The sequence below is a fragment of the Bos grunniens genome, chromosome 22 (genome assembly GCF_055505025.1).
Source record: "Bos grunniens cultivar Pamir isolate PY7600 chromosome 22, Bosgru_T2T1.0, whole genome shotgun sequence".
In the NCBI taxonomy this organism is placed as follows: Eukaryota; Metazoa; Chordata; class Mammalia; order Artiodactyla; family Bovidae; genus Bos; species Bos grunniens.
Window position 1 is genome coordinate 12675672 of NC_141186.1, and position 21736 is coordinate 12697407.

The 21736-nt window shown below is 40.7% G+C and overlaps 1 protein-coding gene across 9 annotated transcripts in view; it reads left to right on the forward strand.

The window, feature by feature from the left end:
- The window catches only part of WDR48 (WD repeat domain 48), a 52785-nt gene that overhangs the window by 26366 nt on the left and 4683 nt on the right, over window positions 1-21736 (forward strand). For 5 of the 9 annotated variants that reach the window (XM_086365984.1, XM_086365986.1, XM_086365979.1 and 2 more), the window contains 10 exons: window positions 4485-4709; window positions 6361-6435; window positions 8048-8150; window positions 8972-9069; window positions 13400-13507; window positions 13819-13915; window positions 16274-16369; window positions 18479-18584; window positions 19522-19609; window positions 20289-20324. In XM_086365984.1, coding sequence (XP_086222110.1) covers window positions 4485-4709; window positions 6361-6435; window positions 8048-8150; window positions 8972-9069; window positions 13400-13507; window positions 13819-13915; window positions 16274-16369; window positions 18479-18584; window positions 19522-19609; window positions 20289-20324 — 1032 coding nt within the window. The remainder of the gene's footprint in view (window positions 1-4484; window positions 4710-6360; window positions 6436-8047; window positions 8151-8971; window positions 9070-13399; window positions 13508-13818; window positions 13916-16273; window positions 16370-18478; window positions 18585-19521; window positions 19610-20288; window positions 20325-21736) is intronic. The other 4 variants (XM_086365988.1, XM_086365981.1, XM_086365982.1 and 1 more) reach the window with 1 other exon arrangement.

Consider the following 21736-nt stretch of genomic DNA (forward strand, 5'->3'; position numbering starts at 1 on the left):
TTTTCAGAAGAGGGCTGTGGGCCTGGTGGACTTTCTGAAATCTCCTCCTTTCTGCTTCACTCCATGCCTTGTTTCCTCTGTAGATAATTATGAATGTGCTTTTACTTAAGATGATATAAGTAGCATCAGTTCAGTTCAGTCACTCAGTTGTGTCCGACTCTTCGCAACTCCATGGACTGCAGCACACCAGGCCTCCCTGTCCATCACCAATTCCCGGGGTTTACTCAAACTCATGTCTGTCACGTCGGTGGTGCCATCCAACCATCTCATCCTCTGTTGTCCCCTTGTCCCACCTTCAGTCTTTCCCAGCATCAGGCTCTTTTCAAATGAGTCAGTTCTTCACATCAGGTGGCCCAAGTATTGGAGTTTCAGCTTCAGCATCAGTCCTTCCAATGAATACTCAGGACCGATCTCCTTTAAGATGGACAGGTTGCATCTCCTTGCAGTTGAAGGGACTCTCAAATCTCCTCCAACACCACAGTTCAAAAGCATCAATTCTTCAGTGCTCAGCTTTATTTATAGTCCAACTCTCACATCCATACATGACTATTGGAAAAACCATAGCTTTGACTAGACAGACCTTTGTTGGTAAAGTAATGTCTCGGCTTTTTAATATGCTGTCTAGGTTGGTCATAGCTTTTCTTCCAAGGAGCAAGTGTCTTTTAATTTCATGGCTGCAGTCACCATCTCCAGTGATTTTGGAGCCCAAGAAAATAAAATCTGTCACTGTTTCCATTGTTTCCCCATCTATTTGCCATGAAGTGATGGGACCAGAGGCCATGATCTTAGTTTTCTGAATGTTGAATTTTAAGCCAACTTTTTCACTCTCCTCTTTCACTTTCATCAAGAGTCTCTTTAGCTCTTCTTCGCTTTCTGCCATAAGGGTGGTGTCATCTTTGTATCTGAGGTTATTGATATTTCTTCCAGAAATCTTGATTCCAGCTTGTGCTTCACCCAGCCAGCATTTTGCATGATGTACTCTACATATAAGTTAAATAAGCAAGGTGACAATATATAGCCTTGACATACTCCTTCCCTATTTGGAACCAGTCTATTGTTCCATGTCCATTTCTAACTGTTGCTTCCTGACCTTCATACAGATTTCTTAGGAGGCAGGTCAGGTGGTCTGGTATTCCCACCTCTTTAAGAATTTTCCACAGTTCGTTGTGATTCACATAGTCAAGGGCTTTGGCATAAGTCAGTAAAGCAGAAGTAGATGTTTTCCTGGCACTCTCTTGCTTTTTCGATGATCCAGCGGATGTTGACAATTTGACCTCTGGTTCCTCTACCTTTTCTATATTCACCTTGAACATCTGTTCACAGTTCACATACTATTGAAGCCTGGCTTGGAGAATTGTGAGCATTACTTTACTGGCATGTGAGATGAGTGCAATTGTGCATCAGTTTGAGCATTCTTTGGGATTGGAATGAAAACTGACCTTTTCCAGTCCTGTCGCCACTGCTGAGTTTTCCAGATTTGCTGGCATATATAGCATCATCTTTTAGGATTTGAAATAGCTCAACTGGAATTCCATCACCTCCACTAGCTTTGTTCATAGTGATGCTTCCTAAGACCCACTTGACTTCGTATTCCAGGAGGTCTGGCTCTAGGTGAGTGATCACACCATTGTGATTATCTGGGTTATGCAGATCTTTTTTGTATAGTTCTGTGTATTCTTGCCACCTCTTCTTAATATCTTCTGCTTCTGTTAGGTCCATCCCATTTCTGTCCTTTATTGTGCCCATCTTTGCATGAAATGTTCATTTGGTAACTAATTTTCTTGAAGAGATTTCTGGTCTTTTCCATTCTATTGTTTTCCTCTATTTCTTTGCATTGATATCTGAGAAAGGCTTTCTTATATATGGTTATAAATGCACCTCACCTCAAGTCAGCTTCCCTTACTGAAAGCACAGACAGTGATATGGTACTACTTTAAATAAGCTGCCTGTCTGCCTTAGCGTGCAGAATTAAGCCGGTAATTTTTCTCCTTTAGTTCTCCCTTTATCCATTTTCCTTACTGGCAATGAGAAACTAAATGTAAATTTAGCCACCAACAACATGGCATCTTTACATTAGGGAATTTATCAAGAAAACACCTAGAGTAGCCACGTATCTGGCGAAAAGAGAGAAGGGAAACGTTTACTTACTGATTCTTGAACTCTTGCAACATGGAAGAGACAGTTATTAGTTACTGGACCAGAGTATGTATTAAATGCTGTAGTTGCCCTGCAGCTTCTCATGTAGGGTCCCTGTGGTGTTTTAAGTCGGGAACTTGTGATGAGATACGTGTAGTAGGCCAATGGGTCCTATCAGTGTCAGCCTATTGCCTCACTTCCTTTGTTGTCGTAGGATATTTAGCAAATCTTACTATTTGAGGTCTCTTTTCACTGCAGTTGTTTTGACTGGTGCCAGCATTCCTGGGCCGAGCCAGCTGACTTTTCATTCCTTGTACTTGCTCAGTCAGTTGCTTGAGGAGACTGGGGCAAGCTGCCATCTTGTTCTGAGTCAGTCACGTCCTTGTGCGTCACTCACAGGATTTTCCTTGCTCGTACAAATCTTGCTGAACCTAACCTATAGGCCCAGGGGCTCTTTGAGCATTAGGCCACTCCTTGCTCCTGACTTGCCCCCTAGGCTGCTCTCTCTTGGCAGTTACAACTGTGTATAAGTGACCATCCCAGAAACACCGTGTGTTGATCAACAGCAGTCTTGCCACAGTACACTGGTACTTCTCGTCTCTGTTGGCAGAAGCACAGAGCACCCAATCAGGCTATAGGATCTGATCCCCCGAGTCTGACTTAGCAGAACCATTTGGGGCATTCTGTCCTAGTCCCAAAAACCACCTCGTAATGAAGGGGTCTTCATGTTTATCCAGTGGAAGGTTGGGGTCAGTGGGAAGTGTTTGGATGAAGCCTCAGGTCCTAAAGGACATCAGGCACTAGAATTCCTATAAAATAGGCACATCTAACCATACTACTGAATACTACAAACTCATTTGCCAACTTGGTGCTTTAAAAGTGATTGCTGTCTATTTGGGGGCCTGCTTTTTAACAGTCTTAGAATACTGATTATTATCAAAGATTATTTTGTATTCTATATCCAGGTTGGTGTAGAACTCTAATATACTCTGTATTTCCTCAACTGCTTTCAGCTGTGCATTCTGGGTTTGGGGTTTGCCTCTTTACTGTTGTAAGTTACCCAGCCTGTGAGGACTTCCAACCCATCTTTGCCTTCCTTATCCTAAAGTTGTCAGTTCCTTATTCCCTGTAGATACATGGTCTAGGAGCTGAGCGATCAAAGCTTTACTAACAGCTTTGCCACCTCGGCGAAGCATTTCATCCTGGAATGGGGGACTCCCTGCCTGCCCCCCATTGCACTACCACAGTGCTCCTACACACGTGATGAAGGTCTCCTTACAACCTTCCTGCTGCAGTGTCTTTACTGGTTAGTCTCTTGGTTCTCTTGCGAACTAGTTATAATCAATGATTAAAGCACTGATGCTCCTGACAGCTTATGGGGGAGTCTGTCAGTACGATGTTTGTTTAATTAAACATGTCCAGAGTTCTGAAAGCCTTTCAAATCACAGAACGGGCCAGTTAATCCTTAGTATTCCTGAAGGCCTCATCTGTTCAGACACTATCCAGGTCTCCCAGCCCAGAACTATCTTCTCTTCTTTGAAGTTCTTTGCCTGCTTGATTTCATATACCAGCACCAGCAGTTGCTTTCTCCTCAGGGCTATTTTTTCCTCAGGTCACCACAGTAACTGGTACAGAATACCAGGCATGCTGAATGCAAATGTGGGGTGGCTGGTTCTCCCTGTTTCTGTCACACTCAGTGTGCTCAGCTCTGATAAGAGCACCAGCAACTTGCATGTAGTTAAGCCTTCAGAAATGTCAGAATTGCCAATGTTAACTCTGAATGGTGAGGGTTTACATTTTGTATTAATGGATGTTAAACTCAAGGCTCATATGTAAAGTAGCCACGCTCACACAGAGTGGCAAGCTGGATTTTGCATTTGACTCTTGTCAGTAAAATCCAGGAGACCTGGCAAGTCATCATGAATCCAGAGCAGTGAGGGAGAGGACAAAACAGAGGTGTGACCCAGGGCTCTGGGCTAGTGCAGTGCTTGTCAAACTTGGCGTACCAGACAGAATGACCTGGAGAGCCTGTCAGAACACAGATTGCTGGCCCCCACCAGAGTTTCTGCCTCATTGGGTGTGGAATGGGACACAAGATGGTGATGTTGCAGGTGGCCAGGTACCAAGGAAGTTTTCCTCAGAGGGTTCCCTACTTGAGCCTGTATTGTTGCCTTTGGTCATCCCAGCCTGTGATGCATGCTTATCAAAAATCTTTTATCAGAGGCAGGAATGCAGGTTATTAGAGATACGTTTTGACAGTATAGAGTCCGGAGAGAAGCCAAGAGCAGAGCACAAGATAGCAAGATCTTTTGGGGCAGGTTTCTAACCTTAGCTTTCTCTATTCCCAGTGCCTTTCCGGCAGTTCAGATGGGACAATCCGCCTTTGGTCCCTTGGCCAGCAGAGATGTATAGCAACATATCGAGTGCATGATGAAGGTGTGTGGGCTCTGCAGGTCAATGACGCCTTCACACACGTGTATTCTGGAGGAAGGGACAGGAAGATTTATTGCACAGACCTAAGAAACCCTGATATTCGGGTGCTAATTTGTGAAGAAAAAGCGCCAGTTCTCAAGGTATGTCATATGTTTTAGTTTTATGATTTAGATTGTTACATGCACTAGCCAAATACATCAAAATCAATATTAAAACCTGAGTCACCTGTTAGGTTGTAAAAAAAGATACTTCTTAGCCGCCCGTAGAGGAAATGGTGACTTCCTGGGAACATCAGGGGTGGATGAGTGTCGCACTGGCGAATCCTGTGAGCTGACCCACAGTGCTCCTGAGCTCTGCTGGCTTTCCTAACCTGTCCTCAGAGGAGGAATAAGAGGAGTTCAGGTATCTGTGAGTGGACAGCAAAGCAGAAATGTGTCCACTGTGTCACGTGGGGGATGTGGAAGAGTGCTCCTGAAGAAGGGGGAGAGGCAGGTTCAAATTGCAAACCATCACTGCCTCAGAATAGTCCTGGGAGGTGGGTACTTGAGAAGCCATCCGTATTGACACCTGCTAAAAGTGAAGCCTAGCCTAGAAAAATGGCCAGTCATCGTTGACAAGATGTTCAGTCTCACTGATATTCACAGAATTGCACATTAAAACAATGGTGAGGAGATTTCCAGATTTAAAATGGAGGCATAAAGACAGCACTCTCCACCCCTGCCAACCCCTTCTCAGAGATCATCTGAAAACAAGAAAAGCATCTACAAAACTTAAGTGACATCTGACACTCAGACCACAGTATAGGAGGAAGAGCTGAAACAGAGACTACAGGTCAAATGAGACACTTGAGAGGATGCCTGTGGTCTAAGAGCTCACATTATACTGGCCAAGTACAGTTCTTTAAAGCAGATGGCACAGCCTAATGGACAGAAGCCATAATCCTTTAGAGAAGCAAGAGAGTTGGGGCCAAAATCATAGAGACACAGCATGTGTGCAGGAAGCACGCTGAGGGGAGAGACAGGTGTGGAGGGGAAACTGCACTGCAAGGCCTGCGGCTGCCAGGACCTCTGGGCTATGGAGAAAAAGACGAGAAGTATTTAGCACAGGCATAAACATAAGGAGCATCACTTTGAACTAAAGAGGATTCCTGGTTGCCAGTGTTCCAGCCCTGTCCTCATGTCTCCAAACCTGCAGTTTCCTGGTGCAGGAAGAATAGTGGGCAGATCACTTCATTTGCATAATGTGTACATAGGTGTATATTTATTTTCACATGTGCAGTATTTTAAAAATACAGGACACCGTAAACTGTTCCCATTGTACAGTCTGTTCCTGGGTGGGGAGTAGGCATGGTCCATTGCAGGAATACCTTTTACTTTTGCTGTCTTGTTAGAACCGTTATTTTGTTTCTTGCTACACTCATTTCCAAAGAAAAAAGAAACTTATTTTCTTGTTATTAAGAACATAAAAACAGAAGAGTGGTAAAGGCAGGAAGGGACGGTAAGTCATCCTTCTGACTGTACCCATTTAGAACCCTTAAATTAACCACACTTGAAACTTGAAGCCCTTGTTTTTAGTAAGACGTCACCCCATTCCATTTATGTAGGGCTCTAAATTCCATTATCAGAGAGCCCCTTTCATTCTTCTGTGCATCCCTGGCTTTTAACACATGCCTGTGGTATCATCACTGTACAATGTTGAATGAAGGAGTTGGTATTTAATATTGTTTAGCTGGTCCTGGCTGTTCAGAAGAGTCAACATTCCATACAGTGGTATTTTTGTGCCTTGTTTCAGATGGAACTTGACAGATCAGCTGACCCCCCTCCTGCAATTTGGGTTGCAACAACAAAGTCTACAGTAAATAAATGGGTAAGTGAGCCACTGTACCAAATGCTGGCAGAGTACCATACGCTCAGTGTGAGCATGACTCAGTCAGTTCAGTCACTCAGTCGTGTCTGACTCTTTGCAACCCCATGGACTGCAGCACACCAGACTTCCCTGTCCATCACCAACTCCCGGAGCTTACTCAAACTCATATCCATCGAGTCAGTGATGCCATCCAACCATCTCATCCTCCATCATCCCTGTCTCCTCCTGCCTTCAATCTTGCCCAGCTTTAGGGTCTTTTCTAAGGAGTCAGCTCTTCGCATCAGGTGGCCGAAGTATTGGAGCTTCAGCTTTAGCAACAGTCCTTCCAATGAATGTTCGAGACTGATTTCTTTTATGATGGACTGGTTTGATCTGTAGGGACTCTCAAGAGTCTTCTCCAACACCACAGTTCAAAAGCATCAGTTCTTTGGCACTCAGCTTTCTTTATGGTCCAACTCTCACATCCATAAATGACTACTGGAAAAACCATAGATTTGGCTAGACAGACCTTTGTTGGCAAAGTAATGTCTCTGCTTTTTAATGTGCTGTCTAGGTTTTAATAGCATAGCTTTTCTTCCAAGGAGCAAGCATCTTTTAATTTCATGGCTGCAGTCACCATCTCCAGTGATTTTGGAGTCCAAGAAAATAAAGTCTGTCACTGTTTCCGTTGTTCCTCCATCTATTTGGCATGAAGTGATGGGACCAGATGCCATGACTTTCAGTAGCAGGACAAAAATCCAAAATTTAGACAGTGGCAAAAATCTGAATGCCCCTGTGAATGCAGGTGTGATCCTAAGGATTGCATAAAAATTAAGGTCATAGGCAAAATACTATATTACAAAATATTATATTACTAATATAATACTATATTACTAAAATACTATAATACTATAATACAGAAGCTTCTGACTTCTTTGTCAGGAGCCAAGATACACATTTAATGTGCTGAGCATAGGCACTGTGCCCTGACAAAACCAGTAAAGATGACTACAACTTCTGACCTTATGAAAGTATATTTGAAAAGAGGCAGTCCAAGTACCAGGACAGCAGGGAAGCTCATTAGAATTCTGTTTTTCTAAACAGAAAGCAGAATTGTTTTTTCAAATTCATTTCCTTTTTCTTCATAGCATAAAGAACAAGAATCAAAATAAAGGGTAAGCAGAGTGAAGTAAAAAAAAGTACTTTTAATTAAGATTTAATAATAAATAGTTACTTTTTAAGTTAAGAATTAAGATTTCCATTTTCTTGCTTACCAGACTGTGGATAACAAAAGAGAAAGTGTTTGCCTTTATTCTTATTTATATGTAGGTCAAGTTGTCTTTCTTTGTACTTGTAAAAAAATATATATATCTTGTCTAAATTTCTTTGTGCCAATTTGAGATCAACATAGCTTTACCCAGAAGAGTGCCTAGTGTTCTCTCCAAAAAGACAACATTCCCTTCTTAATTTTTGTTTTGTATTTTTTTAATCACAGTAGATAATTGTACTTTGTGTCTTAAGTATTTTTTTGGTTGATGTTAATTGTTGGGTTTTTCTCATTTGCTCTTTGTTTTTCTTGCCACTAAAGCTTATAAAGCATAAAATGATTAAATAATGAATTTTATTCCTTTAGACATTGAAGGGAATTCATAATTTTAGAGCCTCTGGAGATTATGACAATGACTGTACAAATCCTATAACACCCCTTTGTACACAACCTGACCAGGTTATTAAAGGTAAGTAAGGATGTTGGGAGGTATTGTACCTTTTATTGAGATTAACCATAGTCACTAAGAGATTGACAAAAATAAAGGAAATGACTTTCCTTTAAATGTAATTCTGATGTCAAGAAAAGGCTAATCGTATATTGACTTATTTTTAATAAAAGAAAAAATATTTTTTAAATGCTATTTAGTGACTTTAAAAGTTGGGCTTTCTTGAATTCATCTTTTTGCCAAGCATTAGACTAATAATCATGGGTGTTGGTGAAGCCAACAGCCACTCTGTAAAAGATACAGTGTTGTCTTCTGGCACAAGCCAGAACTGCTCAGATCTGGCCTCTGTATTCTACATGCTCCAACTGGAAGTGGCCGCTCTGATTTCAGGGTCAGAGGTTGGGACTGGAGTATTGAATGATGTGTTTATCTGTAGTCAGATGTCCATGCCGCTACCATTAGGATAGGATGTCCATTCAGGAGGCATAAAAGAGCAGTAAGATAGGAAGCAAACGTTAGTAAGAGATGGAACTAGTTCAGAGATGTCCTCTCATCATTTTGACTTTTCCCAGTGGGTAAAAAAATTGTTAAGGTGTTTGCTCTAACAGTTTTCCACTAGTAGTCCCTTGACGTGAATAAAGAGTCTTCTCATCTATAATCTGTACTTAAAGTCAGACAGTTTTTCTTTGGTTATCTTTAAATTGCCTTAGACATAATTATATGGTCTCCTTTCTGGGGGCTACTATGATTTACACTTTGTTACATGTCACTTAACATCATTGCTGTACTGTGAATTTAAATACAGGATTGTTTTACTAATTGTGTGGATTTTTTCCCTTTAGGGGGTGCTAGTATTATTCAGTGTCACATTCTTAATGATAAGAGACATATATTAACCAAAGATACCAATAATAATGTGGCATATTGGGATGTCTTGAAGGTGAGTATCTTTGTAATTTAATACAGGTTACTGGATTCTATATCCCTTTATTTTTTATTGTAGTCTGTATGTATATGTGTATATGTTGTTTGTGTGTGTGTGTGTATATATATATATAATAACCAAGATAATATATAAATAAAGACTTAAGTGCAGCCTTATTTTGGAATATATATTCTTATGTGAATATTAGATAAGACCATAGTTAATCTTTTTAAGTACCCAGAATTTGAATGGAACCATTTTCTCTGTTTAGTGTATTACCAACTGCGTTATGCTGCCTTCCCTGAAAATGAATACTTCAGAGTTCCACATCCTTGATGCTCTTGGCATTTGGGGCCCAATGAATCTGCTGCAGGACTGGGAGGGAGGGTCTGTCCTTGCATTGTAGGGTGCTTAGCACCCCTTCACCTCTGCTCAGTAGATGCCAGTAACCACCTTCATCCCCATCCCCCCCTTTCAGTTGTGACAGACAAAAATGCCTCTAGACATTGCCAAATGTTTAGAGGGAGGGAGGAAGAAGGATGCAAAATCACCCTAGGTTGAGAACCACTGGAGTACACAGAATAATTTTGACCGTTTCTTAGGATTTATAGCCATCTCTGAGCATCAGTTATGACTTTGAGTCATGTTAGAGTGAATTCTTGGATAATTGAGATGTATTAAGCTGTTCAGCCACATTCTAAATAGCACTGAAGAATTTATAGACAAATTGAACTTTTCTTTTAGGATCCTGACAAATGGCCCTTCTTAGTGTTGTTGGTATATTTGTTCTACAAATATTTCTGGATTAAATGAATACTCAGTTCAGTTCAACACAGTGCAAAGAGTCATAAATCACAGTGTGCTGAGGGTCATAAATGATGAAAAATGATCCCTTCTGGTTGGAGGGAGAGCAGAACAGAGGATGGCCTACATACAGAGGAGGTTACGTACAGCTGGAAAACCAGGAGGACTGCATGGGGAGAGATCATGGAGCAGGGCTCGAAGGCTTCCAACAGATAGATTGTGGGAGGGCATTTAGGAGGACGGAGTGAATAGCAAAGACACAGAAGAGGAAAGTACGTGCTCATTCAGGGCCAGCTGAGCAGTTTTGTATAACTGGAGACCTGAGTGAATATAAAGGAGTAGTAGGGGTTTAAGGATGAAAAAATGAGATTAATTTCCCACAAAGTCATGAGTTGTAGGCTCCAGACTTGGCTGGTTTTTTTTAGCACTTACTAAAGATTCTTAGATGAGTTTAGAGCAGGAAAACTGTCTAACTAGCTGGAGTCCTGGTAGAGTCCTGCTATCTAAATGGGAGGTAGTTCTATCAGATGGGGTACTACGCTGACATGCATCATCATTGGCATTTTTGTGTCTCTGGCAGTGTCCCATATCCAGATATGAGACCTTGAGGTTTTAAGATCAAATGATCAAGCAAAATAGACATGACTTTAAACAAAGGTACAGAAGTCAGGAGTGGTTTTAGGACCATAGGCTCAGAGTTGAACAGAGCTGCATTCTGACCTTGGCTCTGCCACCTGCCAGCCAAATGATCTCCAGAATATTCTTACCTTTGTCTTTATTCCTAAAATCTGCGTCTTAACCTATTTCTTGGTAATGTTAAGGGGATGTTTGAGAAGTATTTATTGTAATGACTGACACATTATAATTAGGAGGTTGTTGCACTAATACAGTGAAATATCATATTCCTCTGGAGTAGGGTGGGAACAAGCAGGGGTAAAAAAAAAAAAATTTGAATAATTAGATATTTAGGCCTGTGGGTAAGAGTGATGTTTTCTCTATGGCTCAGTGGTAAAGAATCCGCCTTCAATGCAGGAGACACAGAGGTGCAGGTTCGATCCCTGGGTCAGGAAGATCTCCTAGAGGAGGAAATGGCAACCCACTCCAATACTCTTGCCTGAAAAATCCCATGGACAGAGGAGCCTGGTGAGCTTCAGTCCATGGGGTTGCAAAGAGTCAGACATGACTGAGCGACTAAATACACAGGAAGAAAGGGAAGGGACAGAGATCAGTGCTTGGCTTCCGGGTTAGTGTCGAAGTGTTACAGGGGAGATAAGAGGAAAAAGGGTTATTGGGGGAAATGGACATGCTGAGAAAGGTAACAGATTTGAATTTCTGTGGGATGTCTGGGTAGAGGTGTTTGCTGGGCAGAGAGCTGTACAACCTAATGTACGGATGAGAAAGCTGGGCTGGAGAAATGGGCTCGGCTATCATCGTCTGTGGATTATAACTGGATCCATGAGAAGGTCAGTTTCCAAGAATTACATCTATACTGAAAATAGAAGAAACCAAATCATCTCCATTTCAAGAAATTTTAGAAAAAGAAGCCAAAAAGATGTATAATAAAAAAAGGGGTAAGAATGCTCAGAGCCAGTGGCAGCTCAAGGACTAAATGTCTCAGAAAGGAGCTTGTGGTAAGCTAAGCTAGCCTGCTGAGAGTTTGCATGAGATAACAGAATGGAGTATGCATGTGGATCTAGTCAATGAAGAGGATGGTGTCTGAGAACAGTTGGTGCCAGATGGAGTGGGTTGAGTAGTGTTTGGGAGGTGAAGAAATAGAATTTGAATAGAGACAATCAAGAATTGATGCTTTTGAACTGTGGTGTGGGAGAAGACTCTTCAGAGTCCCTTGGACTGCAAGGAGATCCAACCAGTCCATTCTGAAGGAGATCAGCCCTGGGATTTCTTTGGAAGGAATGATGCTAAAGCTGAAACTCCAGTACCTTGGCCACCTCATGCGAAGAGTTGACTCATTGGAAAAGACTCTGATGCTGGGAGGGATTGGGGGCAAGAGGAGAAGGGGATGACAGAGGATGAGATGGCTGGATGGCATCGCTGACTCGATGGACGTGAGTCTGAGTGAACTCCGGGAGTTGGCGATGGACAGGGAGGCCTGGAGTGCTGCGATTCATGGGGTCCCAAAGAGTCGGACATGACTGAGTGACTGATCTGATCTGATCTGATCTTGATGATATTTGGTGAGATAGGCAGAAGAGGCAGTGACTGGAGAAGATTTAGAGATGAAAAGGTCGGAGGGTTTTGTTTGGGTGTTAAGGTATTTTTAAGATGGGAGAAATTTGATCATGGTTCACTGTGGGGAAAAGCCAGTAAAGACATAAGAGGGTAGATGATGGTACAAGGCCCCCAAGACGCAAGAGATGAGGCGGTCCAGGTCCAGCAAGAAGGGGCACCTTTTTCCTTGCACCGGGAAGAACAGTAGCAGAAAGTTAAGGGGATTTTGTTGAGGCTTCTCTTTTTTAAGGAGTAGAGGTCAGAGTCATGTGCTGAGGGCAGTAAGAGGTGGTGGTGGCGGCAAGGTCAGAAATAGGAGGAAAGTAGAGATTTAACAAAGATGTTGTGGGAAACTGAGGAAACAAGTTCCAGGCGGCGTGAGTAACTGTCCCATTTATAGTGGGATTACTGTCAAGGATTCCAGAGGCCACGATGACCTACCTGTGTGTTGTCCACGTGAATGTTGATGTTGTCCAGGAAACAAGCAAGATCGCAAGATGGGTTGCAAGACATTGAGCCAGGCTCAAGTTGCCAGTGAATGAGGGACAGTAACCACAGAGATTACTAGATGGCAGTTAGGAAAAGGGGATACAGTTTACTGCAGCTGAATGATACGGGCTCAAAGAGTTTTTACATAGTGATGGTGGAATCATGGTCTCTATATGCCATTAGGGAATTATGGGATATAGGAGAAGACATGAGTCACCCTTTGAGAAGATGGCTGGTGAGATGGGACCCTCAGGAACGAGCCAGATTGCTGTTAGGAAGAAGAGGTAGAGGGAACATTCTGTCTTGTGGTTCAGAAGTTCAGAATTGAGATGAGCTGATTGGAGATGCTCCATGGCACCAGATGAAGTTTGGAACATACCTTTGGGGAGCATAGGTATTTAGGGAATGAATAAGAAAGAGAAATTTAAGATTGCTGCCTATATTATACCTATTATCTGAAGGTAGCTTCATAGTTCTCTTAAAGTGCTTACAAACTGCTTTTTGTTCCTTCAAGATTTTTTTCCCCTTCTTTTGACATTGGTTACAGATAAGTGTGGTGGTATGTTATATCAATGTCAGCAAAATTAAATTACAGTTTCAAAAAAAGAGCATTTTGTGGTTCTTTAATTTAAAATTTTACTAGGAGGTAGTTATTTAAAGGTAAACGCTTTAAGATAAAAATGTTTGATGACATTCTTTCTGAAACATATTTTAATCTCCATTTTATTTAGGCAAATGTGTAAAATTTTGAGTAGCTAAGTCAGAGTCAAATCAATTGACCACTTAATAGTAATAATTATCATACTTTCTTTTTGATGTATAGGCATGTAAAGTTGAAGATTTGGGCAAAGTGGATTTTGAAGATGAAATTAAGAAAAGATTTAAGATGGTATATGTACCAAATTGGTTCTCAGTAGACTTAAAAACAGGGGTAAGTTAGCAGTTGATATTTGTGCAATTTGGGATAGTTGAAAATTTCCCGTATAGCTGAGAATTAAGTATTATTAGTTGTGGAGTCCTGTGTCTTTAAGTTTGAAAGGAGAAGGTTTTATGCAGTTTAAATGCCTTTTCATATCCCAGTATATTAAATTGTAGTTGCATTGAATCACACGAAACACATTTTGATTCTGAATCTGTGGCTTAGCACTCTAGTCAAATAGTGCAAATAAATAAGGATTTAGAGACTTACTTGAAGAATGTATTCAAATAGAATGCCACTAAGCAATTTTTCTCTTTTGACAGATGTTGACAATTACTTTGGATGAGAGTGACTGCTTTGCTGCTTGGGTTTCTGCAAAAGATGCTGGCTTCAGCAGCCCCGATGGGTCGGATCCAAAATGTGAGTTTGTGTCCTTCCTTCCCTGCCTCCTTCCAAAAGAGTAGGTAGATCTGTGCTGGGTTTTTGCTATATGCTCATCTTTTTTGTTTATAAACAATATTTGGGTTTTTTAAAAATTATTTTTCAAGAAATCTATATTATTTTCTCATATGAAAATGGAAAATATTCCGTGTTAAGTGTTTTGGGATCTTGAGTTTTCTCACAATGTATGACTTAGCTTTAACAATTAAACATGCAGCATACTCTCTACCCTTAAAGCATTCTGAAAATCTGTTAGGTAAGGATAAGTGAAGCTAGGAAACAGTTTTTCCCCCTCCAATTAAAAAAAAGAATTATTGAAGTATAACTAACATATCGTGTTGGTTTCAGATGTACAGGATAATGATTCAGTATTTGTATATATTGCAAAATAATCACAACAGTAAATCTAGTTAATAGTTAACATCTGTCGCCATGTATAGAAAGTTTTTTCTCTTGAGACTTTTTAAGATCTACTCTCTTAGCGACTTTCAAATGTGCAATACAGTATTAGTAAATATAGTCGCCATGCTGTATGTCACATGCCCGTGACGAATATATTGTATAACTGGGAGTTCATACGTTTTGACTCCCTTCGCCCACTTTGCCATTCCATTACTCCTACCCCGCAACATCCGGCAACCACCAGTCTGTTCTTTGTTTGTATGAGCTCTGGGTTTTTTTGCTTTTTTGGCTTCAGATTCCACATGTAAGTGGGATCATATGGCATTTGTCTGTGTCTGACATATTTCGCTTAACCATAAGGCCTTCAGGGTTCATCCTTGTTGTCACAAATGGCAAGACTTAATTTTCTTTATGACTGAATAATATTTCTTTGTGTGTGTATCACATTTTCTTTATCCATTCATCCATCAATGGACAATGAGGTTTTCTGTAAATAATGCTTCAGTTAACATGGGGGTGCATGTATCTTTTTAAATTAGTGTTTTCCTTTGCTTCAGATAAATACTCAGAAGTAGCATACTAGATCGGAGAAGGCAATGGCACCCCACTCCAGTACTTTTGCCTGTAGAATCCCATGGACGGAGGAGCCTGGTGGGCTGCAGTCCATGGAGTCGCTGAGGGTCGGACACGACTGCGCGACTTCACTTTCACTTTTCACTTTCATGCATTGGAGAAGGAAATGGCAACCCACTCCAGTGTTTTTGCCTGGAGAATCCCAGGGACAGGGGAGCCTGGTGGGCTGCTGTCTATGGGGTCACACAGAGTCAGACACGACTGAAGTGACTTAGCAGCAGCAGCATACTAGATATGATAGTTTTGTTTTTGAGGAGCCACCATACTGTTTTGTACAGTGTCTGCACAAACGTACATTCCCATCAGTAGTGCACAGGGGTTCCTGTTTCTCCTCATACTCTCAAACATTTGTTGTTTATCATCTTTTTTATTAACAGCCATTCTGACAGGTGTGAGGTGATAGCTCATTGTGGTTTTGATTTGCCTTTCCCTGGGATTAGTGATGTTGAGCATGTTTTCATATACCTGTTGGCCGTCTGTATGTCTTCTTTGGAAAAATGTCTATTTAGCTCTTCTGCCCAATTTTTTAGTCAGATTTTTCCATTTTTTTGCTATTGAGTTGTATGAAATTTTTATATACTTTGGATATTAACCCATTTCAGATAAATAATTTGCAAATATTTTCTCCTGTTCAGTAGGTCGCCTTTGTTGATGATTTCCTTTGCTCTGTAAAAGCTTGTTAGTTTGATATAGTTCCACTTACTTACTTTTGCCTTCATTGCCTTTGCTTTTGGTGTCAGATCCAAAAAAATCATCCACCAATATCATTGTCAGTAGGCTTATCGCCTGTGTTTTCTTCTAGGATTATTGTGGTTTCACGTCTTACATTCATCTCTTTAGACCTTGTTGAGTTAATTTTTGTATATGTTGAGAAGAGACTTATCTTCATAAGAGTCTATTATATTTTATTAATTATATCTTTGATCAGTATTCTTCTAAGATTGTAGCCTGTAGAAATAACTGATATATATACAAAATATAGTGGCTTTATATGGATATAACCCTTTAAAGAATACAATTTCTGTTGTTGTTTATTCATTTTCAAAGAATAGCTATATCTGAATAACCAAATAGAATATCTGTTTGCTTGATATTATCACTGCTTTAAACATTGTAAGATGAAATTTTAATAGACTTTGTGAAATACGTAAAGTCTTGCTTTTAGACATCTTTGGCATTGGGTTAAGAATGTAACATCAGAGTATGTGGAAACTTTTCATTTTTATTGCTTTCCCTCTACTTTTAAGTTAAAACTAATGTTTCTCTTTTCTGTTTTTTCTTTTTGAATTGACTCTTTTGCAGTGAACTTAGGAGGGCTTTTACTCCAGGCACTCCTAGAATATTGGCCTAGGACACATGTGAATCCAATAGATGAAGAAGAAAATGAAGTAAATCACGGTTCGTATTTTTATATTAGAATAATTGGTTTTAAAATTACTCTGAAGTTAAGGATATTTAGATTGTTATCCTGAGAATTTAAAAAAAAAAATTCTTTAAGCATTTGCTAAAGGATGACATAATAAATAGCTGTGGTATGCCCACTTTCTTGCCCTCCCTTCTGCACGCTAAAGAATGTCCATCCAGTCTCAACTGAGATAGCAAAGAACTTCTAATTAATGACACTACACAAGGTACATGGAATCAGTCCTGTGTATTCAGGTGACCTTTGTCCTTGAAAGCAGGCAGCTCTTAGCAGGTTTATTCTTACAGTATTTCTCCAGGTGTCTGTGGACCTGCTGGATTTACCTCCAAAGCTAGCTATTGAGCTGCATTGGAAAGCCAGGTTTGTCCTTGTGAGGCATTCTTCACATTGGCCTGAAAGGTAGATATTCCCTAGTCTGATGATCTACCTGATATTGGCTCAAAAAATCAGCTCCCAACTCAGAAGTGCCAGGGTAAGTGACTGAGTATGTGTAAAGAATTAATGTCATTGAGGACATTCCGAAGCTGTGTGTGCCACAAGCAGTGGCAGTAACTCACTGTGCAGCACTGGAGAATTTGGAACATATGAGTTTGGCTCAGTCTGATTAAAAAAAGGAGGGGAAAAAACTTAAAATATCACAGTTGATATATAACCTTGAGTTCCTGCTACTGAGGACTTGCTCTGCTAAAGATTCTCTGAAGATTGCCTGTTTGTGGTGGTCAGCAGTGATGAAGCCCTCCTGCCAGAGACTTTGTTGTGGCCGACTGATTTCATCCAGAGTCATTTTTGGAGTTTAAATCTGTTTTGCAAGGATGGCATGCCTTTCCGTAAGCCAGTGTCCTGATGTCCCTGTCAAAGAGAGAGCACTGACCCCACATATGATGGCGTTTCTTTTGTTACCTGGCTCGCTCCGTTGCCCTTCTGAATTGTGCAGTGAACTGTGAGCCAGAGTCAGTGGAAAGATCTGCTCACAGAGGGTCAAGAAAGCTAAGTTCTGCTATGGGCTCTGCCATTTTATCAGCAAAGCAGCTGTGGGCATACCATTTCCTGTTCTTGACTTGTCTTTCTCCATCTATAACCTGACAGGGTGCCCTCGGAGGCCCAAGGAGCCAATAAAGACTAAGTAATCAAAACAAAGGGCTACAGGCAGCATCTCTTGAAGGCAGACTTTGGTTGGGGGAGTAAAGAATAAGTCACAGGAACGCCAAATCATCCTTAAAATCAAACTGGCATAGTGAAGGCAGGGCAGGACTGAGCCAGGCTCAGGACATGGCACACACTACCTGGCTGGTAATCCTGCTGGACCTGCACGGCACACAGTGGACCCTCAGACTGCTTGGTCGTACGAGGTGGGCACCTCCAGTTTTCGGAGGCCTATAATGAGTTGTAAGTGAAGATAATAGAGATAGATGGGCATGGATCCCTCCATTCAGGGACTAGCATTCTGGTTGGACAAAGCGCCGCTTACATCTGCATTGTGTGGTCAGAGTTGGTGCTGTGAGAGAGTGCTATTGGGTTGCAGAGGGCGAGATTGCTTCCAGATTCCTTCAGAAAGTGGTTATGAACAAGGAGGAGTCAGCTGCGGAGAGCTGACTGAAATGAAATCTGCAGAGAGCAATAAAAATGAGTTTATGACCTCTTTGAGATTTTGTTTTTCACTAATACCATTAGTTGTGGCTGCCATTAAATATAAATTTTTTTTTTCTGACACAAATTTCTCTGTGCTTGGTGTTTTACCAATCCCCACCCCCCAGCACGAAAGAAAAGAGCATATCATCCTTTATAAAGAGACTGTTCTAGACTGCCCTGAGGCTGAAGTAGATGGTTATGTTTTTGTTTTAAATCTCAAACATTAATCTCCTCTAAAATGTAATCACCTCTCATGAGGTGTGTCGCACATTGCCGTATTTCTTATTTTCAGGAACTTAACTTTGTTTTTTACCTTTATTTCCATCTCTAGCTAACTTACAGTACTTTGTGACTTTAAAATCTTGCAATGGTTGGGTCCTGTGGAAACAGAATGTTTAGAATCTGTGTTGTTAGCACTGACTCTGGGTACTGACGCCGTCTACATCTTTTCCTAGTAAATGGGGAGCAGGAGAACCGAGTACAGAAAGGAAATGGCTACTTTCAAGTGCCCCCACACACCCCTGTGATCTTTGGTGAAGCTGGAGGTCGCACCCTCTTCAGGTATGGGTAAGAAGGGCTAAGAGTGCATCCTGTTTGCCCTGAAGTTTTGATTCAAGCAAATGTCTATTAATTTCTAGGGGTGTCTGGGTTTTGGTTTTTCACCTCCCTGAAATAGTTAAGTGTCTGATGCTATTAGACCCCATCTTAATTGAGAGCTGAGCCTCTAGTGATAAAATGAGGTTGATACCTTGTGGAGGTTGATAACCTTGCCTCAAGGCAGCTTCTTAGTGGTTTCTGCAGGAAATGCTTTTTCTCACTTAACCAGCAAGACCGCCAGGGTGAGGGGACAGATGACTTCACCAGAAGTCCCCACCCACAGGACAACATCTGAGTAGATAACTTCCCTCAGACCAGGCCAGGGGAGATGGACTGGGCTGCTCCTGGAAACTGTCGTGCCCAACAGTGGCTCGACGTGAGGTGCAAGGCAGGCCTTCATGAGGGCCTGCAGGCAAGTGCTAGACTGGCTTCACCTCCAAGTTGCCAGCCAAGGCCCAGGAAATGTCATGGGAGAAAGCCATGGGCCCGAAGTAAGAATGCTATTTGTCTTGCCCTTGAGAGCAGAACTCTATGGTGATTTCCTGAGAGGAGTTACTGAAAACATCCTGACCCCATATTGTGTGTGGAGTCCCATGCACCATAGCACTTCTGGGTGACCTCAAGTGCCTTGCCTACACCCAGCTTCCTGTCCTCACCCAGGGGCCCCAATAGGCAGCCGTAGTGTATGTCTGGCCTCGGAATCTGGGAGCCTGAGTTTTACAGCTTGCTTTCACTCTTCGCAGAATGAGTCATTCTGCCTGCCTTCTACTTTATTTCCTCAGCTGTCAATTGGGGGTTATCCTGAATGAACTCTATAAGGTCCCTCCCTCTAACATTTAATGACAGTGATATTGGGATCCGTGCTTATTTTGTCACTTACTACATGATGGATTATGTTTAGGCTGCTCTGCCGAGATTCTGGGGGTGAGACTGAGTCCATGCTTCTTAATGAGACGGTGCCACAATGGGTAATTGACATCACTGTGGATGTAAGTGTCCTCCACTCCCACTTTGTCCTCTTATTTTTTTCCAAATCATGAAGAAAATTAACTGCATTAGATTGTATAATCTTTCATTGAAACTAGACTGCCATGTGGAATCCTTTTCTGCTTCTGTGCAGTTCCAAAGCTGCAGAGAAATATTATATCTCTTTCTATCTTTATTTTTAATATATAAAATGTGCTTATCAAAGAAAATAATAAATGAATAAAGTTAAATTCCCATCCTTTTCCAAACACTCTCTTCCATTCACTTCCTATTCTTCTTCCCAGAGGTAGTAAATATTAATAGCTTAATGCCAAGCCTTCAGTACCTTTTTCTGTGCATACACAAGTATATATTATTTGTGTCTATCTATGTGTGTCTAGATATATGCAATCCATATATAGATCATTTTATTTTGCACAGAAGCTACTGTTCTGTACTGTTCTACAACTTGGGTGTGTTTTTTTGTTTTGTTTTTCACTTAAAAATATATTTTGGACATTTCTTCATATCAGTATATGGATCACTTCTTTTTAACAACTGCATAGTGTTTCATTGTATAAATGTACCATGATTTATTTAGCCAGTCCCTATTAATGAACATTTAGGTTGTACCCAATGTTTTCTGTTACAAACAATGCTTCAGTGAACATCCTTGTATATATATCTTTGTGTACTTTTTAGGGTAAATTCCTAGAAGTGGAATTGCTGGATCAAAGGGTATGCACATTTTAAATTTCAATAGATACTGCCAAATTGCACTCCACTAAGGGTATACCAGTTTACACTCTCACCAACAGTGTGTGAGTGCCCAGTACCCCACACCCTCACCAATGCTGGATACTTAGAATCTTTGCTGAAAGATAGATGTATTATCTCATTGATTTAATTTTTTTTAACTTACGATGAGGTTAAGCATCTTTTCATAGTGGCCATTTTTATTTCTTTTGTAAATTGCCTGTTTGTATTCTTTACTCGACTTTCTATTGGGTTATTTGTCTTTCTTATTGACTTGTAATAGTTCTTCATATTGAATATTAACCCTTTGACCATTCTCTTGCCTCTCGATTGAATTTTTACTTTGCTTATGATGTCCTTTGGCAGGCAAAAAGTTTTAATTTTTATATGACCAGATTAATCCTTTATGTCTGTGAGTTTCATGTCTTACTTAAGTATTTCCCACTCCAGAGTAGCAAAAATGTTTTCTTGTGTTCTCTTCTAGTATGTTTATGATAATAGTTTGTATGTAGATCATTAAAGTATTAGAATTTATTCTATTTGGTGAATGTATTCTGTTTGGTGTGAAGTGAAGTAAGATGCTAACTTTCTCCAAATGGATAGCCAGTGTGTCAACACAATTTATTGAATCATCTAAACTTTTCCTACTAATTTGAAATGCTGTTTTATCATACACTAAATTCCTATACACAAATAGGTCTGTTTCTAGTTATACGCTATTGACCAATTTTTTGTCTATTTAAAGCCTTATGAAAAGAGATTTAATCTCTAGAACCTTCTAGAAAATTTGTTTTCTGTCCCAGATAAACTTCCAAGAACTTAAAGCCAGTCTGACACCTCATGGATATTCTAGTCTTCTCTAAATTTGAGCTCCCCATAAACCACTACTTCTTTTGACTGTGAAACTCACTTGGATGCATTGCTGACTTTAGGCCTGTGGCTTATTCCCCGGAGGAAACCTCCAAAGAGGATATGACATGGAGGCTCAAAGGGGGATTAATCCCCATAGCAAAGATGACCGATTAGTTTTATCCTTTATCTAAGTGTATGGTTTACATCATGTGGACATCTAGGTGGTTGGCTGAACTTTCCACTCGTATTTGAAACCTCAGACCTCACTCTGATGTCAGAGGTAAAGCAAGTTAGGAGGACTTGATTGACCTTTCCAGGTGGATAATGGACCTTACCGGCATAGCGTGTATGGTTTTTCTCAAAAGTGAATGTTGTGGGTTTCTCTAAAGACACTTAAATTTTTGTTCTGGCATTTGAATGTAGACTTGAGATTTTGGTTTGTATGGCTTAAAGAATTAAAATAAAGCTTGTTTCTCTTTAATACCTTGAATTTTTATTTGAGAAGAGCCATGCTGCAATTTTATATTGCTACTGACACTGCA